Consider the following 21,136-nt stretch of genomic DNA (forward strand, 5'->3'; position numbering starts at 1 on the left):
CACCACTCCTATGAATAAACTGATTATAATTCGGAACATCCAGAACAGCCTCTGAAATGAAATAAAAGTGACTTTACAGATTAAATAAAAGTGACTTTACAGATTAAATAAAAGTGACTTTACAGATTAAATTATTAACTTTACAAAAGTGTCTTAAATTAAATAACAGTAAATGCACAGACTTGGTGAATGCGACAACAATAAGTTGACAACAACAACAACCAAACTGCTGTTAAGTGGAAGTAAAAGTACAGAACATTGGAAACACTCTCTCGTAAAGTAAAAAAATCCTCATAATTGTACTTAAGTACAGTACTTGAGTACAGTACTTGAGTACATGCACTTGAGTGCATGAGTACAGTGACTCACACAGTGTAGTGAGTCAGTGTTAAACACAGGTCTGAAGCACATGGACTCATTCACATATCATGTAGCTACATGTTTACGCTAATACCTCCATAATCCATTATTGTGACAATAATATCACATGCAGATCTACAAGCTCACAATGCAGATCTACAAGCTCACATTACGCTAATACCTCCGTAATCCATTATTGTGACAATGATATCGCATTGTGATGAGAAAACTAAATGTTCACAAATGTCTAAATCTACAAGCTCACAATGCAGATCTACAAGCTCACAATGCAGATCTACAAGCTCCAATGCAGATCTTCAAGCTCACAATGTTAATAACAATAACAAAGGAAGGGTTTTGGACCTGACACAGAGGCCATATATTTAGTCCCTGGATGAGATCAATCAGCATACCATTGTTGATGAATAGAATACACAGGAACACAATGGAAACAGGCCCTTATAGGGCCTTTTCCTTTTAACAATCATTGTAAAATCCTACCTCTGTACTATATGCAAACTCATAAAATATTCAATCAATCAAAGTATACGATTCCAGTGGCCACTAGAAAAAGTGCTCCTTGGAGCACAGGTCTCCACCAGGTCAGGTAGGTTATTGTGGCCTCCTGGAGGCGCTATAACAGGCCAATGTGAAAAGGGTGCCATTTCTTCTTAGGCCTTTGATGGCAATCGGACAGTGCATTCATGATTTGAGGCATTTTGTTCCAAAAATTGGTTTTGCTAAATTAGACCTGCTGGCACTATAACAGACCAATGTGGATGGGTGGCATTTCTTCCTCAATGTAGTGGGAATGTCCGTGCAAAATGTCATGTAAATTGCACGCTGCGTTCATGATTTGAGGCATTTTGTTCAAAACAGACCAATCCTGCAAACTTTAGAAGCCATTCTTAGCCAATCAGGATGGAATATGAAAAATCTGAACGACCGGTTTGGTTTAATGAGCATAGAGATACTGTGTACCGATTTGCGTGACATTTGGACAACATCTGTAGGAGTACTGTAAAAAAAATGTTTAGCAAAAAGCGGCCTCCTGGTGGCGCTATAACAGGCCCATGTGAAACATTTGGGGCAGAGGTTCTGCTCTGGCATCCAGGGAGTGGGTGTGAACAGCTTCACTGCGGCCGGGCCAACAGTGCTGGAGATTAGCTGTTCACGGACGGAGAGGGTGTAAAACATACTCTCATAGAAGAGGAGGAGAGGAGGAGAGGAGGCGGGGTCTTGGTTGAACTCACCGACTTGCCGCGGATCCCCGGCAGGATGAGCAGGAAGGTGACAGTGAGCAGCAGGAACACCAGGATGACGGTGAGGAGGTGACCGCTGAAGATAAACGAAGTCCTTTGTTGAGGATAGAATGGATAAATGTCATCGTAGAAAGTCATCGTTATCCTCCTGGACACACACACACACACACACACACACACACACACACACACACACACACACACACACACACACACACACACACACACACACACACACACACACACACACACACACACACACAGAGACACACTGTTAGAGAGCAGGGCTCTCGGTTTACGGCTCCAGATCAGCTGATAAGGAGGAGTTCCTCTGCCTTTATAACAGATCCAGGAGGAGATCTGATGCTGCATTGTTGTCAGACGTGCAAAAAGAGAACATAATATACGTCTAAAGACATCTAATACGCTGGATGGCCTATAGTAATATATTACTACGTCTAAAGACATCTAATACTCTGCATGGCCTATAGTAATATATTACTACGTCTAAAGACATCTAATACTCTGCATGGCCTATAGTAATATATTACTTACTGGGTAACACTGGAAATGGTCAGAGTGTGCATTCAAGCAAAGTTTGGTGTTGGTTCTGTAAAGCCATGATGTGTCACTATAGCCTGATGCTAATGGACTGCATTCTGTAGTCTGTGTCCATTAGCATCAGGATAGTGAACACTATAGTGAACACTAGTGTTCACTATAGTGTTCACTATAGTGAACACTATAGTGAACACTAGTGCTCACTATAGTGAACACTATAGTGAACACATCATGGATTCAGTACAGTTTCAAGTTCAAGCAATGATTTAAACAAAAAGTAGTGAAATGAATTCATTATTCATGATTATTCTCACCTGTTTAAAGAGCAAAGATCACAGGCTGGTTGCAGAGGGACTGTAGACAGTGTGAGAGTGTTGGTGACATACACTTCTTTTATACCTTTTGTCACCTGGCAAGGAGGAGGAGGGAGAGAGAGGGGTAAGGAGGGAGGAGAGAGGGATAAGGAGGGAGGAGGGAGGGAGGGAGGGAGAGAGAGGGTGGAGGTGTGAGTCAACAGGTCACTAACAGTTCTCTACATGATGATTAAAGCTCCAGGAAACTACCGGCTTTATTTGTTGCACCATCTCTAGATCTGACACCATTTACTGTACATTCTCCTCCTGTCTGTGAGTCTGAACACAGCTCAGTGTAAACTCTACAATCATCCATCCTGCAGCATTCAGTGGGTAAGCTTCAATGATTCCTTATTTTACTACAGAATGTTATATCTTATAGCTTTTTAGAATGATCCCAAACTGATGCATTCATTTATTCATTCAGTGCCAAACAGAAAGCACTGATCTGCACGTGCAGGCTTCAGCTCTGACAGAACTGTGACAATATTAAGCCATTAAATATTAACCTAAGATTATGTTGAAAAAACACAGAGCAGCCTAAAACACAGATCTCATCAGTATAACTTAAAGTTAATGCTAAAAGACAGATCTCATCAGTAAAACTCAAAGTTAATGCTAAAAGACAGATCTCATCAGTATAAGTGAATCCTCCTCAGATCACCAGACCGGAGCGTCTCTGCATCGATGGATGTGCGTAAAGGCATGTGGACGTGGAGGAGCTTTATGATAATAAACTTCATTAAGGCTGGATTACTGCTGCTGCTGCTCACTGAACGTAAGTGTATTCACTGAAGTCTCCTTATTCACACACACACACACACACACACACACACACACACACACACACACACACACACACACACACACACACACACACACACACACACACACACACACACACAGTAGCAGTGGTGTGTTATAGGTTTTTAAACAGTGTGTTCTAGGTTTTTAAACAGTGTGTTCTAGGTTTTTAAACAGTGTGTTCTAGGTTTTTAACCAGTGTGTGTGTTCTAGGTTTTTAAACAGTGGTGTGTTCTAGGTTTTTAAACAGTGTGTTCTAGGTTTTTAAACAGTGGTGTGTTCTAGGTTTTTAAACTGTGTGTTCTAGGTTTTTAAACAGTGGTGTGTTCTAGGTTTTTAAACAGTGGTGTGTTCTAGGTTTTTAAACAGTGGTGTGTTCTAGGTTTTTAAACAGTGGTGTGTTTTTCGGAGGTCATATGATAATCTAGCCATGGATAGTTCACATGACGCTCGTTTGTCAGAAGCGTCATGGAGGAACTTCAACCTGGTTTTGGTATTTTCTCCATTTACAACCCCTACATCTACATAAACGTTCACATTTACAATATAAAGTGCTGACTTCATGGCCACGGATGTAACAAGTTGAAACGGGTGGGTCTAAGTACCCGTATCTTCTGCATTGTTCAATAAAGAGTATTTTAATCTGATTTATGGCTATTTTCTCATAGAATTATAATGTATCAGTGTGCAATACACCTCCCAGCCGATAAGGTCGCGCAGTTGAAAGCATATGGAGAAAATTCTAAGAAAATGGCCAGCGATCGGATTAAAATGCTTTTTATTGAACAATGCGGAAGATAAGGGTACTTAGTCCCACCTGTTTCAACTTGGTACATCCATGGACATGAGGTCAGCACTTTATATTGTAAATGTGAACGTTTATGTAAATGTACGGGTTGTAAATGGAGAAAGTACCAAAACCAGGTAGATGTTCCGCCATGACTGTCATGATATGACAGTAATGTGATGTTTCAGGGCTAACGATAATCATTCACTGCGCGGTGGTCAATGGATGAAATGGTTGGCAGTGGTGGTAAAAGTACTCACATGTTTTACTTAAGTAAAAGTATCAATATACTGAAATGTAGAAATACTCTGTTACAAGTACAAGTCCGGAATTAAACATTTACTTGAGTATTGTATTGGTATCAAAAAGTACCAAAACTAAAAATAGTCATTGTGCAGAAGAAAGTCCAATTTCACAAGTTCAAAATGTATAAAAAACTTTTGAAAATAGCAGAGAAGCAGACATTCAAATGGCCGAAGGGCTGAAGTGGCTAATGTATGTTTTGTAATAATAATCAAAATCTAGTCAAAGTCAAATCAAAGTTACTAGTAACTAAAGTTTCAAATAATTGTAATGGATTAAAGAGTAGGCTACAATATTTGACCCACTATATATGATTCTTACCTTTTTCCTCCTTACATCGTATCCATAAAGTAAAGTTATTCCTCCTGCTCGCAGATGTTTGACATGTTAGTTTCCAAGACATTGCATGCGCCCGTCAGCGCCCGTCCGCATGCTCTGTATAGCCACAGGCTGTAGTCTACTGCTCTTTTAAGGTTACATTGTGAACACATGGCCACAGGCTGAGTGAAAAACTAAAAGTGATTTAAACGCTTGTTTCAACCCGTCAGTAAAAATGTCTTGGCCGCTAAAATGTGAAACATTTGAGAGCAGGAGGGCTGAGCTTTACTTTATGGATATGGTGTGAGGAAAAGGGTCAGAATCATGCATAGTGTGGACAATATTCTCCCGTGTCGTCAGCTGCCTGCAGCCGACGCTGTGGAACCTCATGGAGCTACGAGGAGGGAGAGGTTCTGATTAGAGCTCTAGTGTAGTGTAGTAGGGTCTATAGCTCTGGTTCTGATTAGAGCTGTAGTGTAGGGTCTATAACTGTGGTTGTGATTAGAGCTGTAGTAGTGTAGTGTAGGTGTAGGGCAGGGGTTCTGAAACGTTTTTGGCCCAGGTACCCCTTGGAGGGGAGATTGTTTTCCAGGTACCCCGGCCCTCATCCTCGCACCACCGATAAGCATATACTTATATAAATATACTTACAACCACATGTACATTTAGATGCCATTGGAACTATTTGTATTAAATCAAAATCATGCAGACCCATAGTCATAAACAGAAACCACTACTACTTCTATATGAATCATGTGCCAACCTGACAGCACAGTTTTCAAGGTTAAATAATTAATGGTTCACACACCTCACGTCTAAAATACACTTTATGGACAGAAAATAAAATATTTCACCGGAATGAAAAATTCCATTGACCAGATCTGTAGGGGGCGCAGTGGAGTAACCAACACATTTGTTCCTTCCGGTAGAATAGGCTTTCAACTCCATAAAACCCTCTTTGTTTTGGTGAGTAGAGTTTCTAGAGAAAGAGTTTTATTTTGACAATTAAAGACGAGAGGCTGAGCAGCCTGTGGTGTGAGGAGAAAGAATGAAAAGTCCCATAGCGTTAAGGAGAACTCCTTCTAACGTCATAGAGCAGAGCTATTGTAGTTAGTTTATTTACACACACTGTTATGTGTTGTAGTTTATTTACACACTGTAATGTGTTGTAGTTTATTTACACACTGTAATGTGTTGTTCATTTACACACTGTAATATGTTGTAGTTTATTTACACACTGTAATGTGTTGTAGTTTATTTACACACTGTAATGTGTTGTAGTTTATTTACACACTGTAATGTGTTGTAGTTTATTTACACACTGTAATGTGTTGTAGTTTATTTACACACTGTAATGTGTTGTAGTTTATTTAAACACTGTAATGTGTTGTAGTTTATTTTACACACTGTAATGTGTTGTAGTTTATTTACATTATATTATTAATATTATTATATTATTATTATACTGTAGGTTACAGTGTGTTAATTGTCTTCTTCATGTACAGAGTCTCTATCTGAAAGAAACTGGGAAGTTCCACGATATGATGGCTGGTACAACAACCTGGGCTATCCTAAACGAGGGGCGGTTGGTAAGTATCTATATATATGATAATAATAATTTGTATTTATTTATTTATGTATTTTTTTTTTTTTTATCATTATTATCTGGGACTGGGACCCCAATCTACACTGTAAAATCCTCAGTGTTTATTTAACTAACCAAATCGACCTGCACTGGTCCATTTGGTTCCATGTGTACACTCTCAGAGTTACAGACCTGTAATGGTCCATTTGGAAAAGTTGCATGCATACATGCATTATGTTCGTACATGTATTCATTTTTATACATGCATGCTTAGCTACTGTATACGTGCATGCTTGTATATTTTTCATACATGCATGCGCATGCTTGCAATTTTATACATGCATGCTTAGCTACTGTATACAGGCACGCATGTATATTTTTCATAAATGCATGCATTCTTTAAATACATGCATGCAAATGCCTGCGATTGTATACATGCATGCATAACTACTGCATACATACATACATGCATGCATGTATATTTTCATACATGCATGTATTTTCACACATGCTTGCATATTATGCATGCTTGCAGTACAACTGCATGTTCCCAGGAATCCCTGTAAGTTTCAGTGATTTCCCTGCAGGTTCCAGACTAGTGCGTCTGCTCCCAGCTCACTACTCAGACGGAGTGTACCAGGCCGTGTTGGAACCAGAGCTCCCCAACCCTAGAACACTCAGTGGACTGATCTCAAGAGGTCCTTCAGGGAGAGCCTCCACACGCAACCAGACCGTTCTCTCTCTGTTCTTTGGTAAATCATCAAGGATTATTATTCCATGTACCTTATTGCATTGTTTGTGTATTATGAGAAGGCAGTGATGCAGAATGTACTGCTACTATGCTCAGTGGTGTAAAGTAACTAAGTACATGTACTCAAGTACTGTACTTAAATCCAATTTTGAGGTATTCTTTACTTTGCTGGAGTATTTCTAATTTTCAATGCTTTAACTTCTACTCCATTACATCTCAGAGGCAAATATTATACTTTTACTCCACTACACTTATTTGAAAACTTTAGTTAGTAGTTACTTTGTAGATTTTGATTATTATTACAATACATTAACCACTTCAGCTCCATATACATTTCGGCCATTTGAAAATAGCCGATCTACAAGCTCGGCTATTTTCGAGCCGATCTACAAGCTCACAATGTGTCGCGATGCGACACATTGTGAGCTGTGTGTGTGTGTGTGTGTGTGTGTATTTTTCATAGGTGAGTTTCTAATATCCTCTATTCTTCTTCCCTTTATACTGAAAACTACAAATGAGAACATTAATAATTCCACTTGTTTCCCTGTAAAGCTGTAATAATCATCAGTAAAGATGATTGTGAGAAGAGGTGATTAATGGTGTTTCTGTGTATCATCCCAGGATACCACGTTGCCTTTGAGATCTTTCACTCCAGACCCCCCGGTTGCCCCCCTGAGTTCATGAACATCCCCGTCCCCAGAGGAGACCCTGTGTTTGACCCCTCGGGTCAGGGTCGGGTTCTGCTGCCCTTCCAGAGAGGACCCTGGGACAAAGAGTCCAGCCAGAGTCCCAACAACCCCCGGACACAGGTAGACCGGACTCCATGAATGTTCGGATTAGCTGTCCACAGACGGACGGACAGACGGACAGACGGACAGACGGACGGACAGGGTGCAAAACATACTCTCTCACCATGCCTTACGGCCTGGCGGAGACAAAAATGTTTGGCGACTACCTTTTTTCACTGACGAAAACTAAATAAAAACGAAATAAAAACTAAGCTATGATGACTAAAACTAAGACTAAATATATCGTCTATTTCGTCGACAAATAAAAACTAGACTAAAATGTTAGTGAGGAACTAGTGGAGAAGAGATCCAGTAGAAGTAAAAGACAAGTTATTTCACGTTTGGTTGCGCTCGGGTGCTGTGCTCTGTAGCGATGCTACACGTTGTGAGCTTGTAGATCGGCTGTTTTCAGCATTCAACCAAGTTATGACGCCATCAAGGGCAAGGCACCGACAAAATACATTTTAGTCGACTAAATCAACTGTCGATTTAGTCGACTATAATCTTATGATATTTAGTCGACTAAAACTAGACTAAAAGTAAAACATTTCAGATGACTAAAATATGACTAAATGGAATTTGATTCAAAAGACTAATGACTAAAACCGAATCAAAATTTGCTGTCAAAATCAACACTACTATGAATGGTACAAGGCCTCTAGAAAAAAAGCCAGTAAAACAGGTAGTTTCTGAGCTGCAGAGAATCTCTGTGTACTTCTATTTGCATGACGTTGAATGATTGATGTTTTTATGATAGCAGAGACATAAAGCCTGCATTCATGTCATTTCAATGTGTTACACAGTGTTATTAACATAGAACAGAACCTATTAGAACTCATTCACTCAATGTGTTACACAGTGATATTAGCATAGAACAGAACCTATTAGAATGCATTCACCCAATGTGTTACACAGTGATATTAGCATAGAACAGAACCTATTAGAACGCATTCACTCAATGTGTTACACAGTGATATTAACATAGAACAGAACCTATTAGAACTCAGAATTCACTCAGGCCCTGACGTTTTAAGCTTTTGCTTCTCTCGGCCCTTCTTCAACAAAATGTTTTCTGTACTGTTTTAACAATGAAGCTAATGAGCTTAAGGCAGGTATATTATATTAGAATATATATTATACAGATAGACATGTAGCCTATAGACAGCTCCCTGTAGAATAATAATGACATCATAATGATGTCATGCAGGTGAACCTGGTGACAGCGTGGATGGATGGCAGCTCCATATATGGTCCTTCCACTTCCTGGTGTGACTCTCTGAGGAGCTTCTCTGGAGGTCGTCTGGGGTCGGGTTCTGAGTGGAACATGCCCAGGAAGGGAGGGGGTCAGTTCCTCATGTGGAGCGCTGGGGACCCTTCTACTGGTCAGCATGGACCTGAAGGCCTGTATGGTGAGTACTGGTGACCTATTGACCTCTCTACTGGTCAGCATGGACCTGAGGGTCTCTATGGTGAGTACTGGTGACCTATTGACCTCTCTACTGGTCAGCGTGGACCTGAGGGTCTCTATGGTGAGTACTGGTGACCTATTGACCTCTCTACTGGTCAGCAGCTAGTAGTTCTTCTGTCAGTGGTGGAAGAAGTACTCAGATATTTAGCAATACGACAATATGAAAATACTCTAAAAGGCCGTGTTCAAAATGTTACTTGAGTAAAAGTACAAAAGTATTGGCATCAAAATATAAGTAAAAGTACAAAAATGTTTGCAAATAGCCGATCTACAAGCTCACAACGTGTCGTGACGCAGGCCTACTGTGTTAAACAGAGTTTCAGTTAGTTTTAGTTAGCAGGCCTACTGTGTTAAACAGAGTTTCAGTTAGTTTCAGTTAGCAGGCCTACTGTGTTAAACAGAGTTTCAGTTAGTTTCAGTTAGCAGGCCTACTGTGTTAAACAGAGTTTCAGTTAGTTTCAGTTAGCAGGCCTACTGTGTTAAACAGAGTTTCAGTTAGCAGGCCTACTGTGCAGAACAGAGTTTGAAAGTGTGACTTCCAGTTCCAGGTGGTTTAAACCAGGCTGAACGGTAGTTATCAGCACATTGACGTAGGTATGACTGTGTGTTGTGTCAGTGTGTTGAGAGGCCTGACCGCCATCTGACCACAGCCTACCTCCTCCTCCTCATTACCGCTAGGCTGTGGGAGCTGCTCCTTTGTCACCTGGCCTGTCTAACAACACTCCTCTATTATCTCTCTATTAGTGGTCAGGATGCATGCATTACACACAGGCCAGTGAGGCCACATACATACATACATACATACATACATACATACATACATACATACATACATACATACATACATACATACATACATACATACATACATACATACATACATACATACATACATACATACATACATACATACATACATACAGGATCTGTCAGTTCAATTCACTTCATTAAAATGTACTTAAAGTACCAAAAGTAAAAGTACTCATTATGCAGAAATCCTCCATTTCATGTTTTCAAAATGTATAAAATCATTTGAAAATAGCAGATCTACAAGCTCACAATGTGTTGCATCTGACTCTGTATCTGAGATGCGGGATGACTGTATATCATAATACTTTAAATCATAATTCATGCTCCTCTTTATTGAGTCCAGAGTTGAATGTATATCATCATTTAAATATTAACTCATATGTTCACAGAGTTGGGTAACTCCTGGGCCAATGAGAACATGTTATAATAACCCATACTGTATGTTCACAGAGTTGGGTAACTCCTGGGCCAATGAGAACATGTTATAATAACCCATACTGTATGTTCACAGAGTTGGGTAACTCCTGGGCCAATGAGAACATGTTCACGGCGGCTGAAGGGATTATCTGGTTTCGCTTCCACAATTACATCGCTGACAGGCTCCGTACGGAGCATCCTGATTGGCTGGACCAGAAGCTCTTTCAAAACGCCAGGAAGCACGTGGTGGCCACATTCCAGGTACACACACACACACACACACACACACACACACACACACACACACACACACACACACACACACACACACACACACACACACACACACTCTGACCTCACCTGTGGTTGCATCAACACACACACACACACGCACACACACACACACACACACACACACACACACACACACACACACACACACACACACACACACACACACACACACACACACACACACACGCAGGTGTGGAGGAGTTTATGCATCAGATGGTTTCTGTTGTGTTGTGTAAAGTAGGCCTACTCACATTTTGACTAGTAAATGTATCGATGCCCAGTAGAAATACTCTTACAAGTTGCACGTAAAATGCCTGTATTCAAAATGTTACTTGAGTAAAACGTTTAAATATACTAACGTTTGTCATTATGCAGAACCAATACGTTTGTTCACAAATCTTTTCAAAATGTAAAAGAAATGTGTCAAAGATTCGGCTTGGATTTGCCAAAATATTTTTGCAATAATGCATTTTGTATAATAATTTAAATCTACATATAAACAAATAACTAGAGTTTTCAAATAATTGAAGTGGCGTAAAAAAGTTTTTTTCCTCAAAGATGTAGTATCGGAAAGTACTCGAGTAAATGTGTGTCCTTTGATGTTATGGATGTTATCAGCTCAGATGAAGTTACATTAAATGACAGTTTGTATAAATACTTGATCCTCTTTGCTGTTTTCATTAGAATATCGCCCTCTATGAATGGCTCCCTGGTTACCTAGGCAACAAGCAGCTACCTCCATACCCAGGTGAGGGGGGGGGTGTGTGTGTGTGTGTGTGTGTGTGTGTGTGTGTGTGTGTGTGTGTGTGTGTGTGTGTGTGTGTGTGTGTGTGTGTGTGTGTGTGTGTGTGTGTGTGTGTGTGACCGACCACAGGGTGTAGTTGATCCTCTGGTGAAGATGATCTCAGCAGAATGATGAGTCTGCATGGTTCTCATAATGTAATGTCACGTACAGCACTGGTTCTCAATCTACAGTCCGGGGACCCTCAGGGGTCCCTGTTGACTGGTTGAACCCCAGGGGTCCCTGCCTGTTGACTGGTTGAACCCCAGGGGTCCCTGTTGACTCAGAGATTATACATGAGGGATTAGATCAGAACTTTATTGTCACATCATTACAATAACAGAAAGGCCCGTTAGTGCAGTTTAAAGATAGACAGAGAAATAGAGCATAGAAGTAGAACAGGGGTCATCAATACATCTGTGGCAGTTGTTTTTATTTAGTATGACTCTGATTTACTACGACACTATATATGACACATTAGGAGTCCTACTAGTACTATGGTTCTCAATTGTTTTATTTGCTGGTTCCATGTGTACACTCTCAGAGTTACAGACCCGTAAGGGTCCATTTGGTTCCATGTGTACACTCTCAGAGTTATGTTTTGATTGATTGATTGATGTACTTTATTTAGTAAGACATGAGAACAGTACATGACAGTACATAACAGTACATGGAAGTACAAATTCGCAATACAAGGTCTACTAAACTGGATAGCTCATTAAGCACTAAGCTTGTTTAAGATGAGATCCCCATGCACACAAATCATGTTGACATATAAGAGACAGACAGATATACACACTACTATACAGAATGTCATACAATCAGTTTACAGGTTACTGGTATGAAGGGTGAAAAATATGTGTGTGTGTGTGGGGGGGGGGGTGTCACAAGGGTGTGGTGGGGTGTCAGTGGGGTGTAGTGTGTGCGTGCGTGCGTGCATAGTGTGTGTCACAGGGGGGTGTAGTGTGTGTGTGTGTGGGGGGTGGGTTTCAGTAGGGTGTAGTGTGTGTGTGTGGGGTGGGTTTCAGTAGGGTGTAGTGTGTGTGTGTGGGGGGGGTATAGTGTGTGTCACAGGGGGGTGTAGTGTGTGTGTGTGTGTGGGGTGGGTTTCAGTAGGGTGTAGTGTGTGTGTGTGTGGGGGGGGTATAGTGTGTGTCACAGGGGGGTGTGGTGTGGGAAAAGTATTGAAAGATGTATAAGAATCATCTTTATCGTTACATCACAGGTTTACAGCTGTAAAGAAGATGGTGAAATTAGTTTTTGTGCAACAAGCTACATCATTTATGATGTTTCCAGGGAGAGGCTTTAACTACCATGACGCAGAGAACACAGTTGCTTTGGGGCCCAGAGTCATTTGAGGCTGTGGTGTCTGACCCCAACCCGGCACAGAAAACAGAAACAGTTCAGGCTTTAAAGCTCAATTTATTAAAGGAAAACTGAACATTGCCCCATGAACAGTGTTCATGGGGCATGCATCTCAGACAAAAACAAACTTTCTTCCCACATCAGGGGTTAGTAGTTAGTTTTAAGGTTGAAGCAGTGCATGCTTCATGAGCGCTCGTACATTGCCTACGAAACAGAAGAAACATAACATGAGCCTTGTATTTAAACATAGCATTGATATCTAATAACATTGAGAAATGAGTGGAGTGTATCGCTTACCGCCGGACGGTGTTTCCCCAGGGAGAGTCAGGAGTGAGTGAGCCTGAGTGAGCCGCTTTTGTAAACTCAGCCCAGCTGCCTTCTGATTGCCCAGCACGCAGGTGTCATCAGCTGCATTGAGGATGCAGAGTGGCACGCACCGCCCCTCAATCAGTTGCCCTAGGCAACGGGGCTGTCTGAGGTGCTGGACTCCAGGCTCCTCACTCTGGCTCCCACTGTAGGAAAACTCACCTGACCGGCGGGACTGGAGTGAGACTCCACAAGGCCCAGAGTCATTTGGGGCCCACCCGTGCCGTTGGTAAAATTAATTAATATATACATACAGAGGTGCAATGACAGTTGAGTTTTTTTTTATTCAGCATAAGTAGTAGCAGGGCAGTTTAGCAAAAACAAATACAGGAAGACTCTTCTTTTTCTTACATACAGGAAAAAATGGTGCAATACAAACAATTCACACTCAACATAACATTTAACGCACAACTTAGGGACAAGGATGGTTCAGTTTTGAACAACACTCAACTTTCTCCCCGTACCCTCCCTCCCTCATGGGTCTTTAGTCACCGTTCACTTCACCACATGGACAAAAAAAGTTCTAAGAAAAAAACAAAACATAAGAATGTTCCTTTCCCCTTTTCCTCTCCCCACCTTGACCTTTGGTCTTGTTTCTAAAGCGTAGTTGTTTATTTGGGCTTGTTTCTAAAGTGTAGTTGTTTATTTGGTCTTGTTTCTAAAGTGTAGTTGTTTATTTGGGCTTGTTTCTAAAGTGTAGTTGCTTATTTGGGCTTGTTTATTTGGGCTTGTTTATTAGTGTAGTTGTTTATTTGGGCTTGTTTCTAAAGCGTAGTTGTTTATTTGGTCTTGTTTCTAAAGTGTAGTTGTTTATTTGGTCTTGTTTCTAAAGTGTAGTTGTTTATTTGGGCTTGTTTCTAAAGTGTAGTTGTTTATTTGGGCTTGTTTCTAAAGCGTAGTTGTTTATTTGGGCTTGCTTATTTCTGAAAAGTTAATATTTTGGATGTCATTGTGTGTGTGTGTGTGTGTGTGTGTGTGTGTGTGTGTGTGTGTGTGTGTGTGTGTGTGTGTGTGTGTGTGTGTGTGTGTGTGTGTGTGTGTGTGTGTGTGTGTGTGTGTGTGTGTGTGTGTGTGTGCTGTACAGTATCATATCATACTGTGTCTGGGTTGCAGGTTATCAGAAGTTTGTGGACCCAGGCATCTCTCCTGAGTTCCAGGTGGCTGCGTTTCGCTTTGGGATGTCCATGGTCCCGTCTGGAGTTTACATGAGGTAAAAAATACTCCGTTATCACAGTAATATTTGACTGAATAATAAAACAAATTGTAAGCCGAACATTCGGCAAGCAGATATCATGTCGTGAACTTGTAGATCTGCTATTTTTCGCGAAGAGGTTTGGTGTAGGGAAATATAGACCAGTATAGTGGCTTAAGTGATTAAAAACAGAGTTACAAAGTGCTTCACACAGCATTAAATATAAATACATACCGGATAATAAAAGACCATGAAAGGATACAAATGTGTAAGAACTTTTGTAAGAAACCATAAGAGTCCATGAAACATACTAAGAGCATAGAGTCCATGAAACATACTAAGAGTATAGAGTCCATGAAACATACTTAGAGCATAGAGTCCATGAAACATACTAAGAGCATAGAGTCCATGAAACATACTAAGAGCATAGAGTCCATGAAACATACTAAGAGCATAGAGTCCATGAAACATACTAAGAGCATAGAGTCCATGAAACATACTAAGAGCATAGAGTCCATGAAACATACTAAGAGCATAGAGTCCATGAAGCATACTAAGAGCATAGTCCATGAAACATACTAAGAGCATAGAGTCCATGAAACATACTAAGAGCATAGAGTCCATGAAACATACTAAGAGCATAGAGTCCATGAAACATACTAAGAGCATAGAGTCCATGAAACATAGAGTCCATGAAATATACTAAGAGCATAGAGTCCATGAAACATAGAGTCCATGAAACATACTAAGAGCATAGAGTCCATGAAACAGAGTCCATTAAACATACTTAGTCTAAGAGCATAGAGCAGCATCATATTATGAAACATACTAAGAGAACATCCATGAAACATACTAAGAGCATAGAGGAGCAAAGTCATATTATGCAACATTTCATAAAGTTAAAAATTGGGGCGGCAGTGGCTCAGGAGGTAGAGCGGCCACTAGTTCGATCCCGGGCTCCCCCAGAGTTAGTGTGGAAGTGTACTTGAGCAAGACACTGAACTGTGTGTGTGTGTGTATGTGTGTGTGTGTGTGTGTGTGTGTGTGTGTGTGTGTGTGTGTGTCTGTGTGTGTGTGTGTCTGTGTGTGTGTGTGTGTCTGTCTGTCTGTCTGTCTGTCTGTCTGTCTGTGTGTGTGTGTGTGTGTGTGTGTGTGTGTGTGTGTGTGTGTGTGTGTGTGTGTGTGTTTGTGCGTGTGTGTGTGTGTGTGCGTGTGTGCGTGTGTGTGTGTGTGTGTGTGTGTGTGTGTGTGTGTGTGTGTGTGTGCGCTATATAAATGCACCATTTACCATTTAAACACCGCGTAGTGTTTTGATGAGACGGTAATGTTTTGTTTTGTCTTCAGAAACAGAACGTGTCACTTCAGGAAGATCCTGAACCCAGATGGGAGCGTGTCTCCTGCCCTGCGTGTCTGTAACAGCTTCTGGAAACGTCACGTATGTTATCACGTGTTTAACAGAACACAACACAACACAACACAACACAACACAACACAACACAACACAACACAACACAACACAACACAACACAACACGTTTTTATATTATGTTCATTTAATATGCTATTTAAAGGTGCTGCCTGTAAGTGATATATTTTGGTTAAAACAAGAAGTCATTTGTTAAAAAGTTAAAGCTCTATATTATATTGTGATAGTGATCATTACTATAGAGTGTTTGTTCAGTAACAGTGTTAAATAGCTCCATATTGTGATAGTAATCATTACTATAGACTCTATAGTATTAGAATTATTATTACAAATTGCATTGTTTGTTTTTAATGTCAATAATTAAAGTAGCTATTCTTCTTAATACATTAAAAAAAAAAAGTGATATGCATAGTTTGTAGCAGTGTCTGAGTGTGTGTGAGCGCGCATGTGCGTCCGCAACTGGTTCCGGCCCCCATCAAGTCACCATTTGACCAATCTGGCCCTCACCCCAAAATGAGTGCTAATGAACAAACACTCTATAGTATAGAGTGTTTGTTCATTAGCAGTGTTAAATAGCTCTATATTGTGATAGTAATCATTACTATGTGTTTGTTCATTAACAGTGTTAAATAGCTCTATATTGTGATAGTGATCATTGCTATAGAGTGTTTGTTCAGTAACTGTGTTAAATAGCTCTGTATTGTGATAGTAATCATTACTATAGAGTGTTTGTTCATTAACAGTGTTAAATAGCTCTTTGCGATGGGCAGTGTGGTATAGCCAACACCAACTCAGGACTCACTGAATCACTGCCCTCCACACTCTCCAATCTAACATCAGGGTCTTCAGCTCTATAGTGCTTCTAGCTTAAAGGACGACTTCACCAATTTTCAACCTATCTTCATATAATTGGTCCTCACTCCTCACTAATACTCATGATAAAATGGTACCATTTTTTTCTACTTGGTCTGTGTCTCAGAGGAGGGCTGTGGACAGTTCAGAGTCCCGTCTTCCAGTGACATCATCAATGGGGAATCCAAGCTAATAGAAACTGCAGGCTTTCTATTCCTGGAAAGTTGCAATGCAATAAAAGAAGCCATTGTTCTCGTGTTAATAAAAATCTAAATAAAAAAATGTGAAATCTTGTTGGAAAAACAAATCACGCCTAACGATGATGTCACTGGTAGACAGGTTTCTGGACTGTCCACAGCCCTCCTATGAGACACAGACCAAGTAGAAACAAATGGTACCATTTTATCATGAGCATTAGTGAGGACCAATTATATGAAGATAAGTTAAAAATCGGTGAAGTTGTCCTTTACAACACTGCAGTGCATCTATGTAGGTGGTGCACCTCCTACTGGCTCCATTGTGACACTGCAGTTCATCTACGTAGGTGGTGCTTCTTTAGCCTGGGACCAGACAAATCTGCCAGTGCTCCGTTGAGAATCCATTTCCTGCTCCTGAAGTCTGGGGAGACCAATCAGGGCCCAGTATTCAAATATGGGAGACTGGCAGAGTTGGTTGTAAGACTAACCAATTGCGTGCGGAGCCATTCTTTTGATCCCGCCCCTTGGGGAAAAAAACGTCCTCATAGAAGCACCACACTCATATCCACGCAGTGATATAGTCAGTTTGTCTTGGATTGGCTCCCATAGTGTCAGTTTGTCCTGGATTTGCTCCCATAGTGTCAGTTTGTCTTGGATTGGCTCCCATAGTGTCAGTTTGCTTGCCTCTAGCTCTGGGTGCCTGACAATGTCCTGCCAGCCTCATCCTTCTCTCTCTGACCTTGTCTGTGACCCGTGGTAGGTCTCTATAGAGGACCATGTGACCTGTGGTAGGTCTCTATAGAGGACCATGTGACCTGTGGTAGGTCTCTATAGAGGACCATGTGACCTGTGGCAGGTCACCATAGAGGACCATGTTTGTGGGGCTAGCTAGGCTGACTAGCTAGGCTAACTAGCTAGGCTGACTAGCTAGGCTGACTAGCTAGGCTACGTAGACGCCAGGCTAATCTGCTGTTTTAAAGTGTCAATCATTGTGCTTCAACAGAGCCTCAATGTAAGGTCATCTCAGGACATCGATGACCTCATCATGGGGATGACATCACAGATCACTGAGAGAGAAGACAACGTGGTTGTGGAGGACCTGAGAGGTATCTATAATCATACTTATGATATGAATGATTATTAGGACCACAATGGAAACAAGTCTCCAGTCTCCTTTTAGCCTTAATGTCTGACTGTACCTCGGTTTACTCAGTTTACATTTATGACCAATATACTATTCAATCAATCAATCAATATGATGACCCACTCTGACAGGCTCATGGGTTAAAGGTCATTCATATTTAGTTGCGCGCCGGTGGTTGCACACAGAAAATAGCTGATCTACAAGATCACACCGCATCACAGTGCAACACTGGCTGAGGGTCTGATAGGCAAATCAAGCCGAGAGTCTGATCACTGATCGAGGTGGGGTAAAAAGCCTACATAATAGCCAGAGCTCTGATCAACAGTCTGTGGCAGGTTTGGAGTCAAGTGGAGTGATCCTGTGCTTGCGAACCCCGGACAAACTTCGGAGGCTTTGTCAATTATAGAAGTAGGATGACCCCCTCTGACAGGCTCATGGGTTAAAGGTCATTCATATTTAGTTGCGCGCCGGTGGTTGCACACAGAAAATAGCTGATCTACAAGATCACACCGCATCACAGTGCAACACGTTGTGAGCTTGTATGTCAGCTATTCTCAGTGTTCTAATCCTACAGTCCTCTAAGGTTGTTGGTTCTAATCTAAGGTTGTTGGTTCTAATCTACGGTTGTTGGTTCTAATCTAAGGTTGTTGGTTCTAATCTAAGGTTGCTGGTTCTAATCTAAGGTTGTTGGTTCTAATCTAAGGTTGTTGGTTCTACTCCTACAGACTACATGTACGGTCCTCTCAGGTTCTCCCGGTCAGACCTGGTGGCTCTGACCATCCAGAGAGGGAGGGACTTCGGTCTGTCCGGCTACAGCCAGGTCAGACAGACCCTGGGTCTGCCTGCTGTGAAGACCTTTGAGGACATCAACCCTGACCTGAACACCACTGACCCACAGGTAACACACTGACCCACACTACTGACCCACACTGACACACACTGACACACACTGACCCACACTGACCCACACTACTGACCCACACTACTGACCCACACTGACCCACACTACTGACCCACACTGACCCACACTGACCAACACTACTGACCCACACTGACCCACACTACTGACCCACACTGACCCACACTGATCCACACTACTGACCCACACTGACCCACACTGACCCCTCAGGTAACACACTGACCCACACTGACCAATATGTCTAATATGGATATGTATTATAGTTGTTCAGAGAGCTATCAGAACTGTATGGAGGTGACGTCTCCAAACTGGAGCTGTTCTCAGGAGGTCTACTGGAGGCCTCAGATGGACCTGGTCCAGTGTTCTCCTCCATCATCCTGGACCAGATGGAACGCATCAGAAACGGAGACCGCTTCTGGTTTGAGAACACACAGAACGGGTAGGACTTTTTATGGTGTAACACACAGAATGGGTAGGACTTTTATGGTGTAACACACAGCACGGGTAGGACCTTTTACACACACACACACACACACACACACACACACACACACACACACACACACACACACACACACACACACACACACACACACACACACACACACACACACAGTGGTAATAAATGTATGATGTGTTGTTAGTTTGTTTACAGAAGAGCAGATCCAGAGAATACGTAATGTGACGTTTCACGATGTCCTTCTGGCGGTGACCAGCGCTAAGGCCAACGATGTGCAAAAAAACGTCTTCTTCTGGAGGGATGGTAAAAAAAAGAGAAAATACCATTTCATTTATACGATGTCACTCAAAATGATTTTTGTTTGTATAAACATATTTAACCCATTAAGACCGGGAACACATCTGTGTGTTACTTTTACATTTCTTTGGCTATCCAAAAAGTGAATGAAAACGATGTGTCTGTGACCCCAAGGTGACCCCTGCCCTCAGCCGACACAAGTGGATGCGTCGATGCTCCCAGCATGCACTGGGGTCACCAAACTCAACTACTTCCAGGGCTTTGAAGCTGGATTTGGTGTTTTCATCGTTGTCCTCTTCCTGTTTCCTGTGGGTCAGTGTTCTTATCCTTGTCCTCTTCCTGTTTCCTGTGGGTCAGTGTTCTTATCGTTGTCCATTTCCTGTTTCCTGTGGGTCAGTGTTCTTATCGTTGTCCTCATCCTGTTTCCTGTGGGTCAGTGTTCTTATCGTTGTCCTCTTCCTGTTTCCTGTGGGTCAGTGTTCTTATCGTTGTCCTCATCCTGTTTCCTGTGGGTCAGTGTTCTTATCGTTGTCCTCTTCCTGTTTCCTGTGGGTTAGTGTTCTTATCGTTGTCCTCTTCCTGTTTCCTGTGGGTCAGTGTTCTTATCGTTGTCCTCTTCCTGTTTCCTGTGGGTCAGTGTTCTTATCGTTGTCCTCTTCCTGTTTCCTGTGGGTCAGTGTTCTTATCGTTGTCCTCTTCCTGTTTCCTGTGGGTCAGTGTTCGTATCGTTGTTCACTTCCTGTTTCCTGTGGGTCAGTGTTCATATCGTTGTCCTCTTCCTGTTTCCTGTGGGTCAGTGTTCGTATCGTTGTTCACTTCCTGTTTCCTGTGGGTCAGTGTTCTTATCGTTGTCCTCTTCCTGTTTCCTGTGGGTCAGTGTTCGTATTGTCCTCTTCCTGTATATATATATACATATATATATATATGTATATATATGTACTGAAATCATGTTGATAGATGCTAGACATCATCACTCCGAGGCGTTGAGTTTAGAATGACGTTTACTTGTCTGACCTTTGACCTCACAGAGAGTTTAACATTGACCTTGTCTGACCCTTGACCTCTAGTGAGTTTCCTGGTGGCCTGCATGGTGGCCTTCTACCGTAAGTCCAAGTTCAAGAAGTTCCAGAAGAGAAGGAAAGCTACTCAGATGACACAGGAACCGTCCTCTGGAATCATGGGTAATGGAGTCATTTTAATTATGATCATTAAGACTTTTTTCAAATTGATATTTGATCATATTTGTGTGATCAAATCCACTGTTTCTCAACGCCTGG

General features: G+C 41.6%; 2 protein-coding genes across 4 annotated transcripts in view; one reads left to right on the forward strand and one right to left on the reverse strand.

Moving 5' to 3' along the window:
- Window positions 1-2,536, reverse strand: part of duox2 (dual oxidase 2) — a 10,318-nt gene extending 7,782 nt beyond the window's left edge. For both annotated transcript variants that reach the window (XM_084059272.1, XM_084059273.1), the window contains exons 1-3: window positions 2,498-2,536; window positions 1,614-1,770; window positions 1-51 (exon numbers count right to left, since the gene is read on the reverse strand). The exon at window positions 1-51 is cut by the window's left edge and continues 7 nt beyond it. In XM_084059272.1, the coding sequence (XP_083915398.1) occupies window positions 1-51; window positions 1,614-1,760 (198 nt within the window). In that variant the 5' untranslated portion in view covers window positions 1,761-1,770; window positions 2,498-2,536. The remainder of the gene's footprint in view (window positions 52-1,613; window positions 1,771-2,497) is intronic.
- Window positions 2,537-2,809: 273 nt separating this feature from the next.
- The window catches only part of duox (dual oxidase), a 39,414-nt gene continuing 21,087 nt past the window's right edge, over window positions 2,810-21,136 (forward strand). For both annotated transcript variants that reach the window (XM_084061050.1, XM_084061051.1), the window contains exons 1-16: window positions 2,810-2,869; window positions 3,196-3,314; window positions 6,254-6,337; window positions 6,921-7,085; window positions 7,706-7,893; window positions 9,080-9,281; window positions 10,662-10,828; window positions 11,546-11,609; window positions 14,487-14,583; window positions 15,910-16,000; window positions 18,043-18,145; window positions 18,909-19,081; window positions 19,366-19,541; window positions 19,747-19,865; window positions 20,034-20,171; window positions 20,927-21,040. In XM_084061050.1, the coding sequence (XP_083917176.1) occupies window positions 3,224-3,314; window positions 6,254-6,337; window positions 6,921-7,085; window positions 7,706-7,893; window positions 9,080-9,281; window positions 10,662-10,828; window positions 11,546-11,609; window positions 14,487-14,583; window positions 15,910-16,000; window positions 18,043-18,145; window positions 18,909-19,081; window positions 19,366-19,541; window positions 19,747-19,865; window positions 20,034-20,171; window positions 20,927-21,040 (1,972 nt within the window). In that variant the 5' untranslated portion in view covers window positions 2,810-2,869; window positions 3,196-3,223. The remainder of the gene's footprint in view (window positions 2,870-3,195; window positions 3,315-6,253; window positions 6,338-6,920; window positions 7,086-7,705; window positions 7,894-9,079; window positions 9,282-10,661; window positions 10,829-11,545; window positions 11,610-14,486; window positions 14,584-15,909; window positions 16,001-18,042; window positions 18,146-18,908; window positions 19,082-19,365; window positions 19,542-19,746; window positions 19,866-20,033; window positions 20,172-20,926; window positions 21,041-21,136) is intronic.

Source organism: Gymnoscopelus microlampas, assembly GCF_963454915.1.
Source record: "Gymnoscopelus microlampas genome assembly, chromosome: 6".
Taxonomy (NCBI): Eukaryota; Metazoa; Chordata; class Actinopteri; order Myctophiformes; family Myctophidae; genus Gymnoscopelus; species Gymnoscopelus microlampas.